Source organism: Chiroxiphia lanceolata, chromosome 3 (assembly GCF_009829145.1).
Source record: "Chiroxiphia lanceolata isolate bChiLan1 chromosome 3, bChiLan1.pri, whole genome shotgun sequence".
NCBI classification, from domain to species: domain Eukaryota; kingdom Metazoa; phylum Chordata; class Aves; order Passeriformes; family Pipridae; genus Chiroxiphia; species Chiroxiphia lanceolata.
The window spans coordinates 21,402,264-21,430,191 of NC_045639.1; the positions used below are offsets into that span (position 1 = coordinate 21,402,264).

Consider the following 27,928-nt stretch of genomic DNA (forward strand, 5'->3'; position numbering starts at 1 on the left):
AAAAAAAAAACAAACAAAACAAGCCATTAATTAATGCTTAACTCCAAGCATGCTTTTTCAGAGGTAGAAAACCTCTTAAGACACTCCCTGTTGAACACTTGCTGTCACACCCTTCCCTTCTGCTCATGTATTATTAATCTACAGGCAATAAAACTTGTTCACCATCCGCAGTAAACTAGGAGCAAACAACAAGCAGCCAGTGCAACACAGGTAGGAAATATCATGTCAAGGCACTTGTAATTGAGAATTATTATACCATGACAGTAAACCTACTCCCATATTCATCTCTGTCCTTTTTCCAGAGAAAGTGACAAGGAAGCCCTCAAGAGCCTGCCAGTTCTGTGTATTCTGTCAAGAATATTTTATGCATTCTCTCAGTCACAAACAGCAAAACCCATCATCTGATACTGCACATTTTCAGAAAGCACAAGCAACACTCCTCTGGCAATTTATTTGGACTAAGAGGCAAAATAATATGCTATTTTGAATAGCCTCCTCCTTAACCTGCACAAAACATTTCAGATATCAGACAGCAGCATACAGAGCAATGATCCCATTCATAAAACAAGACTACAGAGGCAGCCCTGTGAATTAGGCAAAATCTATCCAAGACAGCAGCAGCTCCGCAGAGCAATGTGTGGCTGCATCTAAAAGGCATCCTCCACTCAGCAACCAAGTTTTCCTTTAGCACCCTCCCTTCCCAAAACAAAAATAATCACAACATATCACATGCCTGACCACATTTACGCAAGAATGCACAATATTATTTTGGACCAAGTACCATACTACATTTTGGAGCATTACATAAAGCCACATGTTGATGTGGACGACCCTTCAAAGGTTTGGCAGCAGCCAGGTACTTTCTCGTAACCTTACAATTTTTATTCTGGTATCAGAACAAAATCCCACTCCAGAAACAACCCACAACACGTAACATTATGCCTGCTACCAGCCAGAGGGCACCTGCACCTCATTTTTGCCACCAGTCCCATTTTCACAAGCCGTAGTCTTGGCAGGATGAGTCGTTCTTCCGGTGACGTGGTGAAGCAGCTGTCTTTGTAGGTGATGGAGAAGCTGCACCAGGTAATTCAGGACCACCTTCAGCAAGGACTGGTGCAGAGGCCAGGAGAGGCACTTTCTTCCTTCCCAGGAAACCAGCTCCTTCAAATCCCGTTTTCTTTTTGCTTTCTGCTTTGGCTTCACTCTCCTCTTCTGGTCCTCTTCTTTTGAGATCCAGAGAACTCTCTGGCAGACGGTGAACCTCTGCACTGCAACACCCACCTGCATCTGTCACGCCTGTGCCTCGCACTTCAAATGCTGTTGACAGGACTGCCTTCCTCTCGGCTGCACTGCCCTCACCTGTTGCTTTCCTGGCTTCTGTCTGGCTTGAATTTCCATTTGCAGCAGCTGCCTTTTCTGTTGGGCTTTTGCTGGATAAGTTAAAAGCCTGGAAGTCCCGGTAACTGTGAAAGCTCTCTGTCCGCCTTGCTCTTGCCAGGAGAGGGCTTTCTCTGTATGGCCTCACAGAACCATATGTGGCAGTTTCGTGGATTGTTTCATGGTGCTGCAATTGGAGGCTTCAAAAATATAAACAACCAAGGCAAGAAGAGCAGATGTTAGGCTGAGAATAGCAGCCAGTTCTTCTGCACACCCTTGCTCCCACCCACCACTGCCTAGCACTACAGTAGCAATACACTTATCACAGCCCCCGCACAAGGACTTCCAGATCACTTCAGATTCTCGCAGGATACTTCAATCTGCACACATACAAACCAACAGAAATCAAGGAGTATTTGTGTGTAGTTCAAGCTACTTAGGGCAGGAATTCAAGGACTCAGCTACTGCACTGAAGTCACCAAACCCCTCTTTGCCTACCTGAAAAGTAAAACCTTTAGTGTCTGCAGCTGGTGCCACCCTTGGTGACTTACCTGGAATTAGATTCCCTAAGCCGGTTTGGCTGAACAACTGAGGTGGCAGGACTGATGTTGGGTGTGGCACAGCGAGATGTACTCAAGTCACACTGGTCAAGCAATTTGAGCAGTTCTTCCTCCGTGGGGCCACCAACATCTGAAAGAGACAGCTCTTAGAGGCCAAGTCCATTTACTGCAGTCAGGCACATGGGAGGACATGAAAAAGAAACACCATGGTCCCGGCATAACACAACTTACCTTTGTCTTCACTCTTATTAACCATGTCCATAGCTGTGGTCAGGTCCCACATCTGGATGCTGCCATTTGAATGCCCAGTGAAGAGGTAGCGGCGTGGCCTGGAGCCCATTCTGCTGGATCCTTCGCATTCTCGCACAGTAAATGACGAGATGGTAGTGCAGTCAACTGCCTGGATCTCACATATCCTACAGGAAGAGAAATGCCGAGTTACCATAACAACTGCACCTGGAAGTTTGGCTAGCAAAGTCAGTAGTGGTTCAACTTTCTGAGAAGGCACCTACCCTGCCTTCAGAAAAAGACCTTTCCTCCTGATGAAATTCCTTCCCCTGCATGACTGGCACACTGCTCACTGCAGACAGTCCCTTCTCACCCCTAGTACATCTGCAGTCCTACTGCTTGTTTATTAGGCATATGTTCTACGTCCATTTTCAGTTTACAATGATTAGAAATCTAAGGCTCTCATAAGAATGACAGGAACCAGTCCCATCATATGCTAGAACTTCATATGCAGACTCTAGGAAACTAACCTGCAGAAACAGCACATTTAACCAGATAAAAGGTACACAAAAAAATCCAAGGAAGATAAATCCAATGTTATCTATACAGATAACTTTTGTCTTATCACAACCAAAATCTCACTTGTCATGGCAGATCTGCATCGCTTTTTCCCTTTATTTTAGAAGTTTATGGGCAGTGAGGAAGGAAAAAGAACTCCCAAAACTAAGCTGCTCGTGTTCCAGGTAATTTATTTTACTGCCCCCTTGTATTGCTTTTTTACCTGAGCAGTGCCAAAATAAGTCATAATGTTGAGGCATCAATGTTTCCACCCAGATTCAAAGTTATTAGGCAAGAGATGCAAAAAGGAAGCAGCACAGAACTGAGAGGCACTAATTTTTCTGATCTCTTGCCACCTTCCTAGTCTAAGAGGAAGAAAAGCAGCTGTGGTTATGTGGCAATTTTTTTTTTTTTACTATATTGGCAGCAATGTAGTATAATACTATGAAGCCAAACCTAAGAAAATAACTGTATAGCTGATCTAGAAGACAGTATCTCCATCTATTTAAAGGTCTTGATATCTTCAAAGCCCAGGTCAAAGGAAGAAGCTGTTTCCCTGTCTGCCTTTGTAAGCAGCATAATCCCTGCCACCAGCAACTTCATCATTAGTTTTGAAATTTAATGTTAGTATTGGTACCATGGTTGAGAGTCTTATATTCTGTAGAGGCACAGAACTGTTTGCTTTGTGAGCTCATGAGGGTGAGCCATCATGAAGTGAGTCTCTGATATCCCTATTAGATATCTCTATTTTTCAAAAAGCCATTTGGCTTTGAGGTTATAAGAGATCATTGAGTACAGTTCTGTTACTAACACACAAATTAGAGTTCAGCCAGAGCTGTCAAGCACATTAGAAGATTGCTATGTGCAGCTGCATGCACTTAGCATGAAGTAGGGAGACCCCACCACCTCAACAGTCCTGCTCTTTTCCCACTTAAACCCCTTAGCACTGACATACCTTTTCCCAGTTGAAGACAGCCTTACAAATAGTTTATTAGTGATAGGAACAACTTTTTGGATAAACACTTGTTGATCATCACGTTCACCAAAGGGTCCTAGAGGAAAGAAAGATCACTTGTTTGTTTCAATTCCCTCACCCTCTTTCCCATTCAGTCCTGAAGATCCAGACTCATTAGCATCAGGGCTAGGGCAGGGAACCAAAGATAACCAATAGCTAGGAAAAGCCATCCAATGGTTAGAAGTCTCTACAAATCCATATCTTTCTTTGTTGTTCTAAGGGCCATGCATTCTTAAGTTTGGTGTGTGTTCCTGGAGGAATTACTATGTCAGTAAAAACCCTACATTAAGTCTCCATAATAACAGTAAGTACTTTGTTATTTTGCAGCTCCTAGATGTCTAAAGGCTTAATCAGATTTCTTGCCACAGAACTGACCCCACCCTGTGTTCACAAGGCATCCTATTCATTAAAGGTTCATTTGCAAGGCTCTGACCACGAAGGAATCTAGACTACCTGTGTAACCATATTTACCAACAGCATTCCTTCAGTACCTTGCTATAGCAATGTGCTAGCACCATTTGCCTCTGCAGTTGCAAGGCTTCAGTAAACTTTGTCACAACTTCAAAGTCATTTAAGAATTTTTTCTATGCATTGTTTAACCCCGATGGAAGAGTGAACTGGAATCTGCAGTAGACCCAGTCTTTGCTATGCTCTATCTGCTTTAATAGAGTCTCCTGTGCTTTCTCTCATTCTCTAGTTAAACCAAAACTGAAATGCTACATCATTTTGCTCAAGGAACAGGTACAGTATGTGTATTCCAAAGGTTTTTTTGTCCCTTTTTCTCTCATTCAGAGTATGTCCTTTAAGTGTACTCACTCTTGACAGCCTAGTAATATTTCCTGGTGGATCTTACAGATCCCTGCCATTTTTTCAAGAGGACAGCAGTATGTACAAGCTCACACTCATCAGGTGACTTGCATGTTAAAGAGTTGAAGATCTGTTAAACCTCTATGATACTAGTGAATGTACAGGCACAGTACAGCACAATCTAGAGACATCCTACCAATGTCATTTCCAGAACAGTAGCTGCCATGACTCTCTGCTTCCTCCAAGGATAAGATTTTGAATGATGCAAGAGGTGTTGAGCCTGGTTGAGTTGAAATCATGCCCCGGAACCGAGTCACAGTCCACGTCCGTACATGGTTGTTATCAGCACAAACTAGAAAGGAGAAGATGTACATTTACAAGGGATGACAAAATTGTTGAGATAGATTTCTCTAATGATTACCTACATGATAGTTTTTCAAGATTGACTAAATTCTGCTTGATTACTCTATGTGAAGTCACAAAGCATCTCCAGACAATTATCTAACAGTCTACAAATCATTGTTGATGTTCCGTTTTCTATTAGTTTTGTTTCTTCCCTCAGAAATTTAAGAAATGAACTAAAACAGGTGAAAACACAACACTAAGGTCTGACTGAGTCAGCACCAGTAGCCTACGGCACCCTTCAGTCCTCTGTGTGCAGACACTAGGACAAGACACGTCATGACAGCAGCCTGCACAACAGTCCTCTTCCATTTCATTCATCAGTTATTCACTTTTGTACATACAGATGTGCCCCTTCCCAACACAGAGTTTAGCAGCAAGTTGCAGGGGAATGGATGACCTCTGGGCTGTTTATTTGCAGTATAATTGGATACCATGTTTCTTGTTCCTTTTTTTTATAAAGAATAGGATAGCAGCAGAAAAAAAATCTTTTTTCTGCCATGCCCTGGCTGCTGAAATCTGGGTGAAAGAGATTCTTACAGAGGAAGGAGTGACTGTATCTTCCAGAAAGCAAGACCCTCTTCTGAGCATAAGATAGCACAAACAGGATAGCACAAAAAACACTGGGAGACTGCTGAGGAAAGAAACACAGACAGGCCCTTGAAGTCACAGGAAGGCTTTTTCTAGGGCCCAAGAGGACATTTTGCTGCAGCCCAGGAAGCTCCTGAAAGGCTGTTAAAAAAAGACAAGTCCTAAAGGACCTGCCCAGAACAATAAGACTTTTATTTCCACAAATGGCAATCTTGGAATAAGACAGAAAGGAAAGAGTGAGTTGTTTCTCGTCAAATAAAACCTAGGCCTTTGAATTGATAAGAGCTTTTAAGAATGCTTACTTTAAGAAAGAGGATCCAAGCCATTCTAGCCCTTTCCCTGCCCCCAAATCTGTTCAACTCATTTCTATTATACGTGGGAACAACGCAAGTTAGAGACCAATGCATACAAATAACTTCATTGCTCAGATGGAGGGGAGAACTGCCAATACAAATCTGTGTGCAGATTACCTGACACAAGGTGTTTCTCTGAGAGCATGATCTTCGTAACAGGACTTCGATGAACTGTGAAGGTCTGAAAGAGCTGAGGTCCAGACCCAACTGTTTCAGGGTGCTGTACAATCACCCTCACTGCTCCAGAGCTGGTGCCATATGCAATCTCAATCCAGTTGCCACTTACACCTAAAGCAAACAAGAACACAGTTGTTTTCCCAGGAATGAAAGTTTGTATTACTGGAAGCCAGGGAAAAGGGGCAGTAAAAAACAGCATTTTCAAGCTTCCAAAGTAAGAAAGATACGTTTTTTAAACACTGTTTACTTATTATTTTCCCATGAACAGGGAGGTTGTTTTGCCACTAGAATAACCAAAGGTTTGTTCAATTCCATACTGCACTCTTCAACAGTGTCTTAACAGCCTTCTTTCCCATTCTCTCCTCCTTCGTGGAAGTGAAGGTGGATAAAGTCATATGATAGATATATTGGCACTTCTCGCAGTGATATGCTCAATACATGCCAGATAATGTATATTTTTCTGCCTTAGTGGGAAGCAAATGGGAAAGCAAAACAAGCCAGGAAGGACTATAGATAAAAAAGTCACTCTGGTATCAATATAGTTATAAGTAGCCACTTTCTCCCAGTTTGGTTTGAGTTTTACTTTGCCTTGGTGCAACCGGACGTGTCTATCTCGTATTGGCCTTTTTAGCCACCGGTGCGCTTGTAGCAAATGTGGGTAGAGCCCTTCCCAATTCTTTGTTCACGAAGCCTAGCCATGAACTTTGCTTTGGACTTTCGTTGTTGCTGCTCTTGGTTTCTTTTTTTAATTTAAAAAATAGCTGCATCATGATTACAAAAAGCTATTATAGACACAATAGCTAAGCATCATCCAGCTGCACATGGAAATGTTTCCTAGTGTATTGGTTATAAGGTTAGACACAACAGCAAAGTTTTCTCCCTCCACTTCTCCCCAGTTCACCACAAACTATTTCAGTGAATACAATTCATAATCCAAGTGTCTATCTTGTGCAAAAGCCTCAAAACCAGCCAAGGTACATTATGCACAAGCATTAATACATACATACATGTAAGTACATGTACCTATTTATACAGATATACAGCTGTAAGGGGAAACTGCTATGCCTAGTGTTCATCATTCATTTGAAGATGATTAAATGAAGAAAAAGTCCTCGTTTATGTCAAAGGCTACCTTGTGTGCTTTAGCCCTGCTATGAAGCAATAGAAAAAGTCTATTTAGAAAAAAGAAAAGCACATTTCTAACAGACTCTCAGTGAAGAGATGGTGATAGAATACTGACTTGTTTTAGGTGTGAGGTAGACACTGAGAGCTGTTATAGCATCATTGGAGGGATCATGGTACAATTCTGTCACGAGAAGATCATTGTCTTTCATTCGCAGTGGGAATTTCTGCATGTCTGTGGAAAAGAGACATTTATTATTTTGATTAGACAGAGTTGTTCTGATGCAACTTTAATTAATTAAAGAGTTTAACAAAAAAGCTGTTCAGTACCACCACCTTTTTATTCCACCCTGCTCCTAATTCTTACCTATATAGTAGATAGAACCATTGTTACAGCCCAGCAGCAGAAAAGACCCGGCAGTATCATAGCTTGTGATAGGAACAACATCCTGAACCTAGTGCAAACAGAAAGGAAAACAAAAGCAAATCAAGAATTTAGGTTGCTACTTTCTCAGTTTTCAGACATTCTTGGTATATTTTATTGAACAACACTTGAGTTTGGTACTGGACTGAGGCTGCTGTGCACACACTCACACATACAATGGCATTCTGAAAGTACTGCTGGTAGATCATATTCCTCTACCAAAGTGGTTCAGCACATGCATGCAGACAAGTTAGCACTGGAAGATCCTTCTCCACGTGAAAGCACAAAGCTTAGAGCATTGCAGCTAAACCACATCTTCAAAAGTGGATTTTTTTTTTCTATATGCAAAGTGAGTGTATTTCACACTTTCTGTCTTATCCCTTCTTTCCCTTCTGACAAGTCCCTAAGAGGTTGCTGGACCAAGGAACTAGATGTTGCCTCTCTACACCTTCTTCTATCTCCAGTTTTCTGTCCCTCTGCCAAACTCTGAGGAGATCTCTGCCTCTAGCAGATACATAATAAGGGGAAAAAATTCTTGTTCCTTTACAATTTATCACTTCCAGTACACAACCGCACCAAGTAAACTGGAAGGTAGCTCTGTCATATTTTACTTACTGGTCTACAACCTAAGGTGAGGGATTACAAGTGCCCCTTCTTTACCCTCTAGGATTAAAAGGAGTGCTTATTCCCCCAAGTGGGACAGAAATCTCAAGGAAAGAAAAAGTTTAGGTTATCCTAGATAAGATCTCCTATTTCAAGCAATTATTTTTTTTTTGCTTCAGCCCCTAGATAAAAAAACCCAAAAGCCGTTTTATCCAGAGGATTCAAACATGCACAGTCATAGCATTTTTCCTGTACTCTGTATGTTGCAGTGAGTTCACTTAATCGACATTTTTATGGACATTCAGCCTAAGTTCTCATTTCTCTCTGACCAGCAGCATCCTTCCAATTGCTTCAGAGACTTGCAAAACCATTTGCAAAATACCTACAATGAATCTGTCAGATAAAGCAGAGCAAAACAAAACAATGAAACTTCCCCCCGCCTCCAAGAGCAAGGACTCTAAACCAGTATTCACTTCTAAGGATGGTCTGTAAGCCCCTAAAACATATTCTAAACTTATCTTTTTGCCTTACAAAAAAGGCTGCAACATGACTATAGCTTCTGCATATTTTCCAGAGGATGGAGATGTGGGGGACAGGGAAGAAGTACTTTCCCACCTTTCTTTGTTTAAAGAACTGCACTTCTCTCACTTGTGTTCAGCCATAATTCAGCACATATCCAACGCTAAAAATAAACTATTCTTGAAAATCACCTGGATTTTCCCTGTATAACTGATGATTGAATGACCTGGAGAAGGATCCTTGCCAATTACTGAAAAGAATGGCTATTCTTGATCTCAAAGCTTTCACACTGTACTTTTTCAGATACAGCTGTTTAAGTACCCTACCCACCCCACAGTCAAATTCATACTGCACCTAATTAAATTCGTCATCTAAAGATCTAGGTCACAAAACTTTGTTTCAAGAGATTTTTTTTTTTCCTAGACTACTTTAAAAAGAGATTACAGGAGCAGAACGGCAAGAAACTAGAGTCTCAGCACCTAAGTTGATGGATCAAGGTGCTGCATACTCTCTGGTTTGTAGATCAAAGGTATATACAGAAGCTCAGCCACCTGCAAAAAGTTTACAAAACTAATGAAGGTAGAGGCAGCCCATCAAGAGATACACCACTTTAGTCATCACCAGGCAGAAGACATAATAACTGCAAGGAAAGGTCCAAGCACAAGGATCCACAATGCTGCAGAGAGCAGAGATCGACTGTGTCAGAAAGATCATACAAAATAAGGAGAGTCCTTCTTTCTGCAGCAGAGACAGGGACACCAGAGGCAATTCAGCAGTTACATCTGCCAAAATGTGAACTTTCATTAGGAAACAGAGCAACACTATACAATGGTCACTGGTAAAGCAAGACCAGCGAGAATCCTCACTTTGCAGAGTAAGATTTGCTGTCACGGCTCTGCTGCCTTATGTTACCTCTTACTCTAGAGCACTAAATATTCTGCTTCCTTTAAGCTCTCCTTTGGTAAGAATTTCATTACAGATCTATCTAGTGCCCACAGCCTCCTCCTCCTTGATGCATGCAGCTGACACACTGCCAGAGGAATTAAGTACCAGGGAAACCACCTCAGTAGTCTGCTCAAATCTCCAAGATGGGAAGATGCAAGAACCAATCACATGCAGAGATCAGTTACATCTTCAGGGTGTAATACATCAAATATAAAGATCACCATGTAAGGAAGGATAGCTTTGCACAAACTAAGCCTCCTTTAAGTAGACCTCAGAAAGACATCAGCCTGAAAGGAAACAAAGTTCTTGCTTCAAAATGGGACATCAGCACATTCTGTTCCACAGAGCCTCTCTCACTAAAGCAAGTATGATTACATCCTGAGTCCAGAGCTATGGGCAACTCATGGGTCACACAAGTATCATATATTTGCATTAGGAAATGTAAGATCAAACCCCACACAAGGAGATTGTGTTCTAAAGGGAGATGATGATCTATAGGAAGATCTTTGTTTTTTTTCTTTTTCTAACAAAAAAGCCTGAAGTATAAAAAGCACCTTGAAACACAGGGTTGGTTTGGTTTTTTGTTTGTTGCTTTGATTTTGTGTGGGTTTTTTTATTAGTTTGTTGGTTGGTTGGGGGTTTTTTTGGTAGTGGGTTTTTTTGGGGTTTTTTTGTTTGTTTTTTTTTAAAGGGAGCTACTCTCATCTACTTGGAAAAAAAAATTAGAAAGCCAAAAAACTTTTTTAGGACATTGGCATATAAACCTCCCAAAGATTTTCTACTCTTCAGTAAGAAATGCTTTCACCAAAGGAATAGTCAGTCAAACTGAGGAACTATTAATGTGATCAGAAAGATTTCTGCAGCTCCCCCTGGAAACACAGATGATGAATTGGACATCAGTTTTTATTCCTTATGACTTGTTCCTTTAGAAAATATTATTAAACACCAGCTTGTCACACAGCATTAAGTTGTCTCTTAATATAAGATTTTGCAAGGCATCAATAGAACTTTAAATAATGTTTTGTTTAATTCAAGGCCATACTAACATGTTTGTCTCTGCTGCAGAAGCACTGCTATCCCCACACTTATTATCTGTGTTATTTGTTACCATTACTGTCACTTAAGGGTTGAATTAGAACTTAGTAAACAGTGCAGCAGCCTCAGGTCAGTTCTGTTTCTTGAGATTTGCAAGGCATTTGGGGGACTTTTACTGCATCCAGGTTTTGTGCTACAACAATGTAATCCAGCTGTGTTACAAGCTTTGTTATTTGAATGCTCCACTGTTTCTCAGGCTCATACAGACTCCAAATATCTCTTTATTTAATATGCATTCTGACAACAGGAGTAAAGAAAGCACAGCCAGAAGCATCCACATACAAGATGAAGAAGAGTCTCCCATTTTAAAGCAGCTCTTGAGATCCCCAGATAACAGACTTTTCTTCTTTCAGATGGTGCAGAAATTCCTGTCATTCATTCCCCACAATTTTACTTCCTAGGGTCCCACTGCATTTTTATACAGTTAGGAATCCGTAAGTCTAAATATGCACACACTTGACATTTATTACCCAAAATCACACCACATCCTTTCATTTGAAAGCCTAAAAAGCATGCTTGGTGGTACCACCAAACAATTCAACATTCTGCTCACAGGCACAATACCCAGCTACCCAGGTGATAAACTCTGTAACAAGTCAGGATTGAAAACCTTATAACAGTCATTTCCAACATGCTTTTAGATTATTTTATTCTCTTTTTACTAGAAAGACGTACCAGTTTATAAAAAGTGATGCAGAAAATTGAATTGAACGCACCTGCCAATGTTGAGTCACAGCGTTCCATACTCCCACTTTCCCTGTATGGCTTGTAGCCACCAACTGGTTGCCAATGAAGAAGAGAGCATCTACAGGGACTCCAAGACTGAACACTCCTACAAAAAATGAAGAGTCTATGAAGCTCATCTAAAATAAAGAGAAAAAAACAGTAACAATGGAATCTCTCCATTATTATCACATCACATGTATTAGAGTAGCAAGTAAAGAACAGCCAACACTAGGTTTGCAGCGTTATAGGTGAGGTACCATTCAAGCAGAAAACTGGATTTAATTAAATTAAATGGCAGTGTGATGTCATCTCTGCTAATGACATCATTATTTGGGAAGGAGAGAGGCAGGAGAAGGTAGAAGAGCCCATATGAAAACATGCAATCATTTTTCTACAGCCCTTGAGTTCTCAAAAGGATTTAAAATAAATAAACAAAAATTATTTTACAGCAGGCAGGAATTTTTGTTGGTTTGTGGTTGGTTTTTTTACCTGAGACTATTAAGTGTCATTTAAGAAGCAGTAATTTAATGGGGTTTGCTAGACACACAAATTTGTGCTATGCTAGTTTGCAATTACTTGTTAAAGCATTACAAGTTCTCAATGCTTTTTTTTTTTTAAAGTCCAATCAAACAGACATTCTGAAAACGTATTTGAGAAACTAAATATGGCTACAAGGCTTTATCCTTATTCTTGGGAAAAGACTGAACTACTCCAATGTGACCTTACTCGAATACATTCTAATTTCTCTTTTAGCAGAAATACTTGAAACCGGAAAAATAAGCAGCCTGTAAAAGCCTTCCTTCCTTCCTTTGTATCTCCAGATCTTTTAGTTTGGTTGCAGGCCATGAGCAGAAAGTTCAGGCTATCAGACTATTAAAGCTTGAAGATATATAGGGAAGCAGTTTCAGCAATCATCACATACTATTCAAATTTGGAAGATAAAACTTACCAGCAAATGCTAGCCTTCCAAGTAAAGGAAGTCTGGGACCGAGAACATTTCACTTTAAAAAAAAAAATCAAAACAGTGCAGAACATGACAGGCATTGATGCCTACGGTTATAGTTGACCTTAACATCTGAGGCTGTCCAGAAAATTGATCCTTTAGAGTTTCCTAGTCTTATCACAGATCCAACATGAATAATTTTCACTGCACTGCAAACTTGGATAGCATAGTACATTTTGTACTACTTATCGTCCAAGTATTTAAAAGTTACAGCAAACTCAAAAGGTCTGAGATAATGTCCAGCAAACTGACTCTGTAATTAACGTGGTTTGTAAATAATTCCAGGCTATGTTTTTCTGTCTGGTAAGTACAAAAGTAATGGGGATACATTAGAACACTACCAGCTGTCAAGCTTCACTCACAAGTTTCCTATTCCTTACTGCTCACTCTACATATTTATATTACTCCTCACTAATATACCTTAACTGCAGCAGATAGATGTTGTCAAAACAGAGTACCCAATAGTTGGAAAAATTCCCAACATTGTTTTGGGCAAATTCAAATGAACAGAGTGCCATTCCCAGCCAAGAATCAGCCCTCTGTTACACCCTACAAAGGAATCTCAGGAAGCTCAATATATATTTATGTTTTAATTATGATGCTAAACTGTTTTCCAGGGCACAGTACAATCATTCAATGCAGATAAGATTCAGCAGTACAGGGTACATGAAAAAGGCAATAATAAAAAATCCACAGACACAACTAGAATTGATTACTCCAGAGAAGGATGAGGTTCAAGGAAATCAAGGAAGACAGCTTGAATGGTCTGGAGGAATTTGAAGTGTCAGTCCTGCTTAGGCTCAACAATCTTGAGACCTGTCCACAGGGGAGACAACACTATATGTAATGACAGGCTCTTGTCCTAAGGGTCCCTCTCAGTAAAATACTGCTTACAGCAGCAAGCCAGCAGCAGTGTCTTATGTAAGTAATATTGAAAGGAAAGAGAGCGCTCTGGGAGAGCTCTATCACAAAGATGCCAGCCCACACAATTTTCTGAGGATGGTGTCGCCAGGCTCCAGCAACTGCTTGGAACAAGTAGTTTCTTTCACAAGATGACAGCAATGTACTGTATCTCTAATACAAAGCAGGACTGCAAGCAGTTGCCTCTGCAAGGAAACAAATCAGCTATGTTCATGTTACTACTATTAAACACAAGCATATTTTAGGTTTTTTAAATCAATCAGTATGACCTATTGTCCAAAAGAAGAACAATACATTTTGGTCAGTGTTAGTCTGACAGAAGATTCCATCCTGTAGGCACTTTCTCTCTGCTTCCCTCCTCTTCCTGCCCCAAGTGGCAATTCCTTTGTTTCACAGTTGTCACTTCAATGCAGTACAGCCTGTTTAGCTAAAGTGCTTCCTTCAGTTTTGTTGCCATGTTCAATCACAGTCTGAGCTATCAGAACCTTATGATACTGGCATATTTTAGAGTTTTTATTTGAAATAAAAGTCCACTTATGGGTTTTGTGCCCCTTTGCACTTGATTTCCAGAAATCCAAGGTGTTGCTTCCCATATCTTATTGCAAATCCCAAGGTAACACAAGCAGTTAACTGAAATCAGAAAGTGCAGGAGGAATGTAATAGCACAGTGATAAAGAAATGCCTATTAGAGGAGTACAGCTGTCATGCCAGCTCTTCCCTGCCTTTAAGATTTGGTCAAGGGGAATATATGAGAAGGCTTCTCAAGTACAATAATTACTCCCTGTGTTTAATAAAAATATTTCATATTCAACTGTTAGACACATCTTTTATATATATTTTTTAAATACAATGGAACCTCCTTTTCCATTTTGCTGACCATGATTATATAGAAGACCTCTAAGAGTCACAAGCAAAAGAGCAGTACACAGTTGAATTATCTCATGCCAGACCTTTATGTTTCCCCATCTTCAAATCTACTTAGTGTTTCCACTCATTCAAGCATGAAAAAAAAAGCAACACAGCTAGAAATTGCTTGAGAAACTTTCAAGTAAGCTCTTCCCTTAAAGGCACATGGATCAAAACCGTTGCCTTCACTGCCTCCCAAATTTGCCCTGTATTTGAACAAGTGACTCAGACAAGCTATTAGATCAGTAGCAAGGAGTATTTACTTCTGAAAACATCTTGTTGCTGTTTCTACAGCCTCCCAAATGGTGTGTCCTGTGCCAAAGCGTACAAGCAGTAATTCCTGCATGCTTAACAAAACAGTGTGCTTTTTTCCTGCCTAGACACCTGAGTTTTAAAACCAAGAAATTTTCATCTTCCAAACTCCATTTATGAAAGACATTTGACAGCGAACCAAAATCTTTTTATATGTAAAAATATTGCTTTAATAACAAAAAGGAAAGAAGAGAGCAGAATCTCTTTGTATCTGTAGTTTTCCAACTGAGAAACTTAGTTCCTTTGTCCTATGTTCTAGATTCAAATGCAAGTCCAGGGAAAAGTTTAACTCTTAATTTGAATCTTGACATATAATCCACAAACTGAACAGTAAGTATCAGTATCTGTTAGTAAACAGACTGCTCTTTTATTCTCTTTCCTTTTTATTTTGAGGAAGTATTCCTGGTGCAGAACAGAAGGTTAATACATTCTAACAGGTTGCTGTACTATAGCTTGTTTTGTAAATTTGTGAAAGTGAATACTGAACACTACAGATCACACATGCCTCAAAATAGGGTCTCCTTTCTGGCTAAACACGCACACATAAGAAAAAAAACTCAGGTAATGATAGTTACCAATTTCACTCCCACTTCCACCATCTTGAATGCTCCACAAGATTATGCTACTCTCCGAGGCAACTGCAACCATCTTGTCCTTGTCTCCATGAGGTCCTCCAACCACCTTCGCATTGAGAGCCACTCGCTCAATTGTCCAGTCCAGATAAGGACTCGTGAACACCTGCTGCCACCCAGATGACTCTTTGATTCTGGAAGGGCAAAGAAGAGAACAGGGAGTAGATGTCAGAGATCCAGGAAAACCCAGTCTTCAGAGACCGAGAAACAGACAACCCAGTCTAACCCTGAACCAATGTGCACAAAAAAAGAGCAGCAACTCATATATTTATAGGATCAGACTGAATCCATTTATCTACTGCCATTTCAGAGTAATGCAAACTTTTTGCTTTGCTCATAGCAAATGATCATATTTTTTTAGATTCCTGTAACCTGACAAGCAACTCTATTCATACCTGTAGCAAACAGCAAAATGGGCATAGGCAGCTACTATCCAATTGTGATGGCCAGCTACTATTAGGACCTTCCGTGGGTCCACAGGAAATCCTAAAAACAATAAAGATGAAGTTAGGCAAGTGATGAATATTAGACAAGCAGAGACATCTATAATAGCATAGAACTCGCTGCTATGAGAACAAAAACTATGATAGTTAAGTTTCTCAAGAAACATTTTCAGTTAGATTCTAGTTACCAGTATTACTCCTCACAATCCTTACAGCTATTACAGTTCTTGCATGGAAGGAAGACATTTCATCATCACTACAAGGCAAAGTGTCACAGTAAACTGTTCATAAAGAGAAAGAGGGTAGTACATGCTTCAGTTTTAAAGCCTGTCTAATTGGTAAAAAATTGAGGAATTTAATCAATTAAGAAACAATGCTTTCTCTTTTGTCAAAGTTCTTTCCAAATAGTTAGTGCAAACCTGTTTTATTGTTCCAGACTGCTAAACTGAAATTTCCCGTATCTCAGAACACCTACAGCTCCTCCATTTATTATCTAGTGGGAACATGCTTGTTTCTGATCTAGAACTAAATTAGGTTTGGCAGAAGTGTTGGATGGCACTGGAAATTAGTGGTTATTATACTTCCCCAAGTTAGCTCTCAGCCTTGATATGCTAAAGAACTAATGCCCAAAGACTGCATCTTCTGTTTCATTTTCCCCAAGACTGCCTTCTTCCAAACTTGCAGCAGGTTTGAGAAGAATCAGCAATTCATAACCTTATTTTTATATTACCTGGAAATAGATTCACCTATTACATACTCTTGATTTTCCTAACACTGCTACAATTTACAGGATTATAGCAGAAATATGACACTTCTAATGGCGTAATTTTGCTTGCAAAGTCAAAAGCTGGAAAACGACAAGTCTCACAATTTTTTTTTGTGAAGACTACATTTCCTCTAAAAACTTGACTCTTGCACAGCAAGAGAGGCACCAAGAGCAAGAAAGAGGTGGAAGAGCAGGAAGCAGGCCCTGAAAAAAGACCAAAGAGACCTGTTTTTTATCATGGCTTTAGTACAGTGTGAGGCATTTGTCTAAGGGGCCATGCTAAGACTGCATGAAGAACTTTGATTTGCCTTTCCTTCAAGCCTCACGTCTTAATTGTGCAGCAGTGAGCCTTAAATGCTGTACAGGGAGTAGTGTTTAACTAAGTATTCAGTAATTTTAATCAAGCAAACATAGAAGAACGAATTTAAACCAGATACAGTCACTAAGTTTTTTGCAATTTGTTTTGGTTTTAAAACACATTCCTCACCTAGCCTGACTGTACCTTCCCCAGTACCAGCAAGTGTAGGTTGGACACCACCTCCAAGCATCTCACTCTCATTCTGACCAGTTCTAACATCAGCTGGTGGCCCAGCAGTATTATTTATTTTACGGCTGGGAATGCCTATAAAAGAAAAGAAAAGAGATGTTTTGTCCCACTCCTTAAACTTTATAACAGATATAACAGTTCACTTTCAAAATACAGGATTGATACTTGTGCATTTTGATGTAAAGTTTAATTCATTTGCTATAAGAAAATCAGGCAATATTGTAACACTGAAATAGAAAATGTTGACATTCACAATTTAGGGAATTACCTTCAGAAAACTTGTCAATAATTGGCTAGATACCCCTTAGACTTCAGGTTAACATTGAGTTGTATTCATCTCTACAGAGAAGTAAAAAAGTCTAAGAGCTACTCTTATTAGTAAGGAAAGCTCATTTATGGTGATTTTTCACCTAGACATAGGATACCCAAGGTAACTGCACCTTCAGAAAGAAGAAAGAACCACATGCTCCTAACATTATAATGAAATGCACTTGAAAAACTTCTGCTTTAGTCTACTACCAAACACAGTCTGCTTAGTACTACGTGACATTTCATACAGATGAAAGCTTGGGTTTTAATGTTTGGTTCAACCACTCATCTTTAGCCTTACCTAGGAAGGCCTTCTCTGAACAGCTTGTCACCCAGAGTCACTACCTGAACCAATCACCCCTAAAAACTAAAGGAATAAGTGACTGCAAACATCAGACAATGAATACAAAAATACCTGGAGGAGGTAGGTAGCCATGAAAAAGGACACTGCCACAAGATGAGCGTTCCAGTTCTTCACATAGTAGCAATCTTCTCACTAAGAAGGAAAACCAAATATGACCACAGTTTTTGCTTCCTTGGAAACATTACATTATCTCAAATATCCTTGGTTTTGATAAACTTTACTTTGAAAATATTAAGTGTCACAACTGCCCAGATTTGTCAGTGGGCCATTATTACAGTAATAAATATGACCTCACATTAAGATAAAAAAACCAGTTACCTAAAGGAGTGATTCCATAGAATTCAGCTTCGTGCCTGAGAACATTAATACTCACTCCTCTAGAGAAATAAATAAAACCCAAAACAAAAAACGTCAAGAACAAAGTGAGTCAATACTTTGAACATAAATACTTGCACATAACTGGACATTACACAATATAAATATCAAGTTACCTAACAGTTTACAGAATTACCACGAAATGCATTCAACATGTTGACGTTTGAGATTTCAGAGTGATTAATTTTACTTAGCTTTCATTAAAACAAAGATACAGAAACAAAGAAACACACTGCAAGAAGTGGTTTAAATTACAAGAACCTACTAACAAAATGGAATGCCACCATTTCTCCCTCCACCATGCCATACATATACGCTAGACCTGGCCCCACAGCTACCAGGGAGCTGAGTCATGTACCAGGTACCCAGCCAGATGACTAAAACTTAACAATCCTCATCTGAAAAGGTTTTCTAATGCTTCTGATTGAAATAATTTTCACTTGAAACAATTAAAACTTCTTACCGTAAGTCTAACTCCTTTGTGCGAAGAAAATTTAAAATAGGTGCAAATGCTGCTGGATCTCGATCAATAAATATCTGCAAAGAAAAATTTCTGTACTTGAGCCCTATTATGGAGCAACCATCAACTAAAATGCCTTTTTATGCTGAGTGTGAGAAAGAGGAGTTGAAGATGAGGCAGTCAGCAGATGAACAAAACCCACAGTTTTTGGGTCTCTTCTTTGTTCTCATTTTTCTTCTGCTATCCACTAATTCAACATTCCTAAAGGACATATATACAAACACTGCTGCAAATAGATGGCACTTAATAGAAGTGTTCTTGAGGTTCTAGAGTCTCCACAAAAGCCAGTGGATACTCTCACTTTCTATCCTGTGTTCAGAATGAAGTAAATGTAATAAGATCTCAAGATAAGTTTAGACTTTTTAAAATTGAGTCAATTACCATTAAAACTACCTCCGCATTTTTAGCAAATTACTTCTGTTTCTTACTATCACTCAGCAACATTACTGTAACTATAGTTTCCTATTTAAGAGTATCACATACACAGACTGAAATGGCCATTTTGCTACATGTATTTGCCAAAATCCCAACATTTCCATGTTGGATTACTCAACTACATATGCAATGATTATCTAATGAAAATTACACCTCCTTGCAATACAGCAATTAGCAGTTTTTCTGTGTAAGGAAAGTACAGTTGCTGATTCTGCATTACCTGTACAACACAGAATGAGCATAGAAATGTGCACATTGTTCCAGTTTCATTTACCTTGAAACAAATTTGAGAACCAAGAAAGCCAGAGATGTCACTAATTGTCATGAAAGTTTAGCCTGACTCAAGCAGTGTAACTCCCATTAGCACCCGCAGTGAATATGCTTTAGGAAAGAGCCTAACCAAAAGCATAACATTAAATTAATGGGTTACAGTAGGTTTATTACTCACAGCACCAGTTTCATCCTTTAGTGTTGAAATTCTTCCACTCAGCAAACTGAAACAGAGGAAATCTCCATTAGATGTCCCTCAGAAACGTACTAACACAAAACACGGGATAGCAACATTCTCAGTCAGTTTGGTCTCTTTGTGTACTTTTGGTTACATTTTGATGAAACAGTGTAGCTGAGCAAAGAAAACTGCCTGGGTGAGGCAGAAAGCCGGAGGGGGTGAAATATTGTTGCTGAATAAAGGAGCAGTGCACGCACACCTAAGGAAAGGTTGAGAGCTGCATCTTAAGGACTTTCATATTCCCAAAGAAAACAGACATGAAGCCTAGTCTGGAAAGGATGGAAAGGTTTTCCCAGGCATTCAGAGGGCTACATAGCTTGTTAAAAATCTAGTTAAATTGGTAAAAGCTGCTGAAGCAAAAAAGAAAAGTAAACAACCCAACCCACAAGGACTTACTGGACAAGAATGGGATGGATTATTTTTAACACAATTTTACTTCAAAGCTGTATCACAGGTAAGAGCCCCCAAAACTTTGAGTTAACTCAGACTACAGCAACAACTAAAAAAAAAAAAACCCCAAAACCCAAACAATCCAAAACCCTACACACATTAAAGGCAGTGCTACTGCATATGGTCAGTAAGATCACAAGTGTATATAGCAAGAATCAGTGGCATCTTCCTTTCCTGCAGATTTGGAGTGTTATTTCCACAACATTCCATCTAAAAAGTGACAACTCTTAAGCCCATAAAAGCTGCCACAGCTACATTCAAGAAAGAAGATGCCTTTTAGATAACAGCCTATTTCAAATGAATCTGTCTCATTTCTTGACATAGTGTCCTTAATGCTTTTTCCCCCAATAAAGACTATTTACAACATAAATTAAGAATGAGAACATTAATAATTTCTTTAATGACTATTAATTTGTCTTTGTTCAAGGTGATAATATATCACAAATACCTGGAAAAAAAAGAGTCTGGAATCCACATCAGTGTTTGTCTTGAAGTGCTGAACCTAGGAAAACAAAGTTACGAGTTCAAAATCAGCTGTAAAATTGGAAGTAAGTCTGCCTTATCTAAAATTCCTTCATTTGTCCTAAAGAGCTAATATCAGACAGGTTTGGGAAGTCCAAGATCATTTAAATGTCTGCAAAAACTCAAAGAGGTTGTAGATTCTTTGCACAGACTTAAGCATTAGGCAGGACTGTCTGGAGACTCCAAAAGTGTCATGCTTTATATGTTTCTAACACATTGTCCCAAACATCCTGTATTTTCCTGTCCCAAACATCCTGTATTTTCATACTTTGTCAACATTAATGCTTACAAAAAAAGACCCACAGAAAACGCTCCTCCACACACAGGAAACCCAAACAGTTAAATATTTATCAGCAGTGTGCTATATTTGTCATTAACTGCATGATACTCTTACTTAGGACTCAAAGCATGCTACATTGTGCACTGCAAAAGACTACAATAAGCTTCAAGTTAATATTTCACAGTAACTTTAATTATTTGCCATTTTGCTATTTGGGCCCCTTTTGGGGCAGGGAGGCAATAAAAATAACAGTTAAAAGAAAAAAAGGTGTTTCACGTTATAAGATAATACAAATTATAATATTACTTATGATGCCAGACAGTACTTCACATAATAAATAGCTATGGATTATTTTCTACTTCTTCTGGGTTTGATTTAACAGGAAGGAAGACAACTGGAGTGGCAGCTTGGACAACAAGCTCAAGCTCTGCATGAACCCTCTGGTTGTACATACCCTCTTACTAGTGCCATGACTAAGAAACCTTTGGTGACCTCATCATTAATTAAAAAAAAAAAAAAGGATATGCAAAACAAAATTCCATTACAACTTTCCATGTAGCACAGGACTACAAAATACTTCTGGAATAAAAGTACTTAATCATAATTTATCTAGTTTTCACTGCTAGTATTTTCCAGTTTTGAAGAAAAAAAAAAGGTCAACAGAAAGCATTACTTTATACCCCCTTTATAATCCCTAAGAGGCAGAAACACAAAGACTATATGGAACTACCATCCTGCATAAAACATGTATTGTGTATCTGCTCACTGCAAATATAACAATGGCAAATCTGTTCTTAACAAGAAAACCTGCAGTATCAGCATTCTAAGCACAAACATGCACAAAGTCCTTTCTTAAAAAAAAAAAAAAAAGGTGCTTCTAAAGTACTTCTAAGTACATCTGCAGTTTTGCACAGCAATACAGGTCACTACCCTTCTTTGCTTTAAGAGTAAGGGATGATTCATCTAACTATATTATAGCTTGTGCATAAGAAAAAACAATTAATTACATGAATTTTATCCAAAAATTAATCCAGACACTGCTCATAACTCTGGGGAAAGATGCAGCATCACCAGTTAGCCCTTTTAAAAGTCTCCATAATATAAAGGTTTTTATTGCTTAATAGTTTAAACACTTTACAACTTTCATTTATTTTGAGGTTTCAGAAAAAAAAAAAAAAAAAAGGAAAATGAGAAAACCAGAGGACTTATGGTCCCAGAAAGGCATATGTAGGCAGAAAGATATCAGAGAACTACTAGAATCAGAGCTAACTGGCATTTTCTACAACACTGAATGATAAATGCTAAATTAATTCTGAAACAATAGTCTGATGAGACCATGGAGACATTCAGGATCCTTGAAAAGATGTTTGAGTAGTTGGCAGTACTATCTTCTCAACACACTACAGCACAATTTCTGGTCTGGATACGTGTCTCCATATAGGCACGAGTGACAGTCAGCTCTTCAGAAGTGCCACCATTGAAGTTTCGCTGGTTTGAAGTTTTGACCAGCTGGGTTCCACTCTAGCACTTTGTAAGTCAGATAAAGAGCTTGGTAGCAAAATTTGAGACAGACATTCCAGAAGAACAAGTCACACAACAAGGAGGACAGGAAAAAGCCATCAACCAACTCCACATTTGTCTTGTTTCAATTTCAGCAGTGGATTTAGACAGCACAAGGATTTTCTGTCTGTAATTTAGCACTATGGTACCAGCTTAGTAAGCAATACCTCATACTAACACATACTTTAGAACTTTTAATACATATACATTAATCTACATAAACAAGACAGAGTGCTCCTTTCCAGGATGCCTAAAGAAGCTTAGCTAGCAACATTTACACGTATAAGTGTATCTGCAGCTCCATGCAGCAGTCAGACAGACATTGTATTAAGAAAGTTAGTCAAACACAGGGCAATATCCTCAAATACTCTTAAGCAAGTGGCAGCCTACAGTTATTTTAAAGAAAATATATGCATCTGGAAACAGACATGCTAAGTGACAGCTTTAAACCAAACATTCTCATAGTCTATTGTGCTTGTAGAGTTACTTCATAACCAGAGGGAGATACGTAGTGGAGAGAATTCTCTTAATTTGTTACAGTAATTTCTGTGAATTTTAATTTGCAAGCGGCTTGTGCTCGCAGTAAAGGATTTCACAAAAGCTGAGACCAGGAACTGCTGGAGCAACTGCACACAACAGAGAAGCCCTGACAGTCCTAGGGAGCAGCAGGAACCTTGTTTCTGAACATGGAAAGCTAGGGTCTCTGTAGTAGATGCTCCACAGAATAACTGGTGTCAGAGACAGAAGACAGTGCTAATTTCCTCTTCTCAGAAAACTCTACAAACAAAACTAAGAGTTTCAGGCTTCTAGTAAGGGTAATAGAAACTAATGAAGAGGAACCGTGTATAGTACTCCACGCTTGCCCACTTGCTGTCCAGGTCATTCACTCCATTTGCCAGCTTTGAGTCACCCGCATTTGCAAGCTGAAAAACATTTTCAAATGTATCTGAGGGAAGCTGACCTTGCAAAAGACCAAAACTTCTTACACAGAGGTACATTGTCTCTCTATTAAAGGGGAAATATCCATGCACACATTTCCTACTCCTTACATCCGAATGATATCTGTTGACTAGAATCTAGATCTTTAGCTAGAAATTAAATGCACACAATTGTTAGTTTGCCTTGTTCTTCATACTTCTCTGTGTAGGCAAACCTTCTGAGATTATCTATTTCTTCCCTGATTCGTCCTCTATACCTAATTCTCTGTTCTCTACAGAGGCATTTAATAAGGAAGATCTATTTAAAATTACAAAATCGAAGCATCTTTGCGATTCCATGTGTAATAAAAACCTAAAAGACAAACCGGTCTATAATTTCAGAGACAGAGTTCATTGAAGAACCTTATTCAGCACAACATGAAATCTGGTCCAAGGCAACAACAGAGTTATCCTGAAAGCATCATTACAGGTGAGTTTTGCCTATGCAAATTACAAGCAGCTTCACTGTGAAGAACCAGGTTCCTAACGTCTTATCATAACAAAGGAATTCTGCATCGATTTCTATTGCACTATACTTTGAGAAAGGCTGCAACATCCAATTTAATTATCAGACCAAGTTCGTATTCTGGGTAAGGGAAGAAAAATCCTAAAATAGTAGTAGTAGTTCCTACTACTCACAACTGGCTTCATGTCATGCGCAGACTCAGGAAGGCACATTATTTCAGTTTCCACCAGCTACGATAATACAAATGATTTCATGCCTGAGCACTTTGACGGGAATATCTGCACTATTTATCACACATTCTGACCACAGCTGTCCCACAATTCCGTGCCTCAGCCTGCCAAAATGTCTACATTTGCCAGCTTCCACGCTTCCAGCGTAGATTCGAAAACAATGCAGTTCTTTATTCTGGTTGACACCAGCAGTATCGTTTCAACCTTTTTAACACCTTAGTCTCTGAGGCTGCCAGGCCGACTGTTCACTAGGAGCCTGTGGATGTGATGGCAAAGCAAAGCTCTCTATCCTTCCTCCCTGAAGAAGCAGCATTCCCAGAGATGTATGTAGAGCGTACGCATCTAGACGGCCCGGGCACAGCGGGCAGACACCACGCGGAGCTGCCAACACTCCCCATGTCCACCCCCAAGTACCCCTGGCCGGCTCCCCCGCACCATGCTGGGGGAAGGTTCATCCAGGCCCTCCCGGCGGCAGCACCAGAGACCAGGGAGCCTCGGCGGGCAGTCCCAGGCGAGTCGGCACCGCCGCCCTCCCAGGACGGGGTGGGTGCCGGCCCCGCCTGAACCCCGTCACGTCCAGGAGCGCGTCCCTCCCGGCGGGCCCCCGGCAGGACCCCCGCGGCGCTGCCCCTCGCCCCGATGCCGCTGGAACGCGCCGGACACCGCCCGGGGGCAGCGCCGGGGGCCCGGCCCGCTCCGCCCGCTCACCTGGTGCCGCCCACGTTGAGCTGGATGATCTCCCCGCTCCCGGCGCCGGCGAAGCCGCCGCCGTTCCCCGCCATCTTCCCCGCCGCCTGCTCCGGCCGGCGCCCGCCGCCGCCTCCCGCCGGAACCTCGCGGTCAAGGGCAGCAGCGGCGGAGCCAGGCGAAGGCGGCGGGGAAGGAGGCGGCGGGGGATCGGCCAGCGGCGGCCGGGGCAGGGTCAACGCCCGGCCGGGCTGCGGCCCCGCGGACTCCCCGGCGCTCAGGCCCGGCCGGGGCCGGAACACGGCATGGTAACGCGGCAGCACCGAGAGCGGGAGCTGGGCCGGCGCGGCCCAAAACGCCTCGGAGAGCGGGCAGACCGGGGCCGGGCGGGGGAGGCGGGGACGCCCCGACGGGGCGGGGGGAACAGGGAACGCCCCTCAGGGGCAGCGACGCGCCCGGAAGGGGCTGGCGGAGCCTGCCCGCCCCGGGAGGAGGGGAGCCACAACACCGGAATTGTGGGTTTGGGTGGTCTCTAAGGAAGTGGGAGAGCCTGTAGCGCTATCAGGCGCCAACGACCCTCGCCTAAAATAAAGAGACAAGGACCACAAAGGTGGTGAAGGGTCTGGAGCACAGCACTCCTATGGGGAATGGCTGAAGGAGCTGGGGTTGTTCAACCTTGAGAAAAGGAATCTCAGGGGTGATCTTATCGCTCTCTACAACTACCTAAAGAGGCAGTAGCCTGGTGGGAGTCGGTCTCCCAGGTAATCAGCGACAGGACGAGAGGACCTAGCCTTAAGTTGCACCGGGGGAGGTTTGGGTTGGACATTAGGATGAATTTCATCACAGACAGGGTGATTAGACATTGGAATGGACTGCCCAGGGAGGTGCTGGAGTCACCGTACCTGGAGGTGTTAAGGAAAGTCTGGATGTGGCACTTAGTGCCATGGTCTAACTGACGTGGTATTTGGTCATAGGTTGGACTTGATGATCCTTGAGATGTTTTCCAGCCTAACTGATCTGTGAAAGCCATGGCTAATGAAGATCCCCTGGGCCTTGCATCTCCCACTGCCCACAGGGATCCCAGGCTGGGGAGTTCAGGCCCCCAGTAAATGCCAGTTCCATGTGAGAGAGCATAGAAACAGAGAATTCCTTGAAAACTCAATGAGAAGGCAGTGGCGGCACAGTGAAGTTTAAAGCCTGAGTTGCAGCCCACAGTAATCAATCAAATCCCACACCAATTAAAGGACAAAAATACTAGACATGACAAATCTGAGCCCACAATGCAGTTTGAGGGGAAAAAATCTATCACAGCATGTGAAGAAAAACTGAGGTGGAAATAAATAACAGTGTGGTTAGCAAAGGAATTCATAAAATCATGGTTTATACTTGTGAGGGTAGGCTTTATGATCATTTCCTACACTCAAACAAGAATAAGGAAATATGAGCCTGATATTTTAACTTAAATTTTAAGTGAAATTTATCTAGAGATATAAAACCCACTGAAAGGTTCCACATCCTATTTAAATACCCTAATTTTTTTTGCAAGAACACATGGATAAAGTTAAAACATGCTTAAAAATTATATTTCGAAAACACGGTCAGTTAAGGGACTAGCCTAGGAATAAACTGCTTGAAGTTACATGGCCACTTCTTCGCTTGCATGCCTTGAAAATTAAAGCTTTATTCCTCTAGCCATATCATAGAGCTGAATTGAACAAAGCTATGAAGATGCCTTGGCCGGACAATGAAGTGTTTTGGAGGAATGACTTCTCTATCACAAGGCCCTATTGCTGTCACAGAGAAACTCAGCTGTGCTAGGCTTCTGGGGCTAAGCGGCTAACCAGCACAGCGCGTTAAGTTTGGGTGGGGACTTACAAATACTTCTTTAATGTGTTCTGAATGTCTTAGTACAGATGCTTCTACAGTGTGTTTTGCCCTACAACCTAAGGGAAAGGGAAAATTAAAAAGCAACTGAATGTCACCAAGCCCTAGACCTTCATGCTTTCTTTATGCTTTGTAATCTGGCTGTAGTTCAGGTTTCTTCTTAGGCTCAGGAAGGGACACACTTCCGAATTTCTGCTGAGTTGTCTTCTCCTTTCATGGAGTATATAATAGGAAATAAAAAATGTTCAAGTGTGCTGTCAGGCAGAGAAGGAAATTGAAGTTCTTCTCTATGTCCTGGTGGAGTCCTCTAGCTATTAAAACGTTGGATAAGAGAGAGAGATGGGATATTTCTTTTCTTATATTTGGAAGGAAGACTGACACTCCCTACTTAACCCCTCAGCTTTTGAAATAAAAACTTAAGTCAGAGAGGGTTTGAGGCTGTGGGTCCCACTTAGAAACCATACCCTTCAACCTACCCCTGTGGAAAGACGGTGTAGAAGCCTGCGCCTGTCTTCAGTGTTTCCTACAGGCCATATTGAGTTGCTGCTCGTTCAGACAGCTGACTGAAAGATCACTGTTCTACATGCCTGATGCAATCACATTTTATAAAGAATCTAACTGCTTAGGTAGTCAAGGACTATAAATTGCACAGCAACGGGCCGCGTGTCTTAAAGAAATGGCACTGTAAGCATTGTGCATATAAATGCTTCTGTGGCCCAACTTGCTTAGATCACTTTTGAAAAACACCTCTGAGGCTCAAAATCACGTTTGCCTCTCAGTGTCTAAACACCATTAAATTTAAGTTTTTCCTCTTCTTAAATAAAACATAACCATCATTGGCATTTGTCATTCAATTAATGAAATTCCATCTAGAAAGAAGTAATGCAAGGAAATCAGCTGTGCATTGATGCATTCTCTGACACTGCAATTCTCAAACACTTCCACTAGATGCCTCTATTGTTTTTAAAGTAAACATCCAAAATGTAATTCCAAAATTAATATGCCTAACCATTTAAGGCATATTAAGACCTTTTCTCTTGATGTTGCAACTGAAGTACATGATTTTCAGTCACTCAAAAAAAATCCCAAGCTCATTTCAAAGGACACATCACATCAGCTTTATACAATATGAATGTACAAAGCAACTTCATGTTGCTAGTTTCTATGATCTTTTTATTAATTTATAAAAAACCCCAACAACCTGTCAAAAGAGGGTCACGCATGGCACTGTGCAAAAAGTAGACATCAGAATTAAATATACATGCTTCCAAATGATGATTGTAGAGTTTAGGAAATAAGGAGGCCTGTGCAGTGGGTTATTGGCTGTCT

The 27,928-nt window shown here is 40.7% G+C and overlaps 1 protein-coding gene across 3 annotated transcripts; it reads right to left on the reverse strand.

Annotated features, from left to right (window-relative positions):
• Positions 1-211: 211 nt before the first annotated feature.
• On the reverse strand, positions 212-25,771 carry KCTD3 (potassium channel tetramerization domain containing 3). 3 transcript variants are annotated; one of them, XM_032681427.1, is made up of 18 exons: positions 25,439-25,602; positions 20,442-20,495; positions 19,484-19,529; positions 18,544-18,617; positions 18,024-18,082; positions 17,757-17,837; positions 16,973-17,107; positions 15,672-15,762; positions 15,220-15,410; positions 11,493-11,608; positions 7,558-7,645; positions 7,309-7,425; positions 6,009-6,179; positions 4,742-4,897; positions 3,679-3,775; positions 2,169-2,353; positions 1,929-2,067; positions 212-1,577 (listed from the first exon to the last, which is right to left on the reverse strand). In XM_032681427.1, exons 1-18 carry the CDS (start codon positions 25,576-25,578, stop codon positions 995-997), a joined length of 2,523 nt encoding a protein of 840 aa, XP_032537318.1. In that variant the 5' UTR covers positions 25,579-25,602; the 3' UTR covers positions 212-994. The 3 variants fall into 3 exon arrangements, with proteins under 3 accessions (XP_032537318.1, XP_032537319.1, XP_032537320.1); XM_032681428.1 differs by lacking the exon at positions 25,439-25,602 and adding an exon at positions 25,618-25,771 and having other exon boundaries at positions 433-1,577; XM_032681429.1 differs by lacking the exon at positions 25,439-25,602 and adding an exon at positions 24,737-24,897 and having other exon boundaries at positions 433-1,577.
• Positions 25,772-27,928: the final 2,157 nt, after the last annotated feature.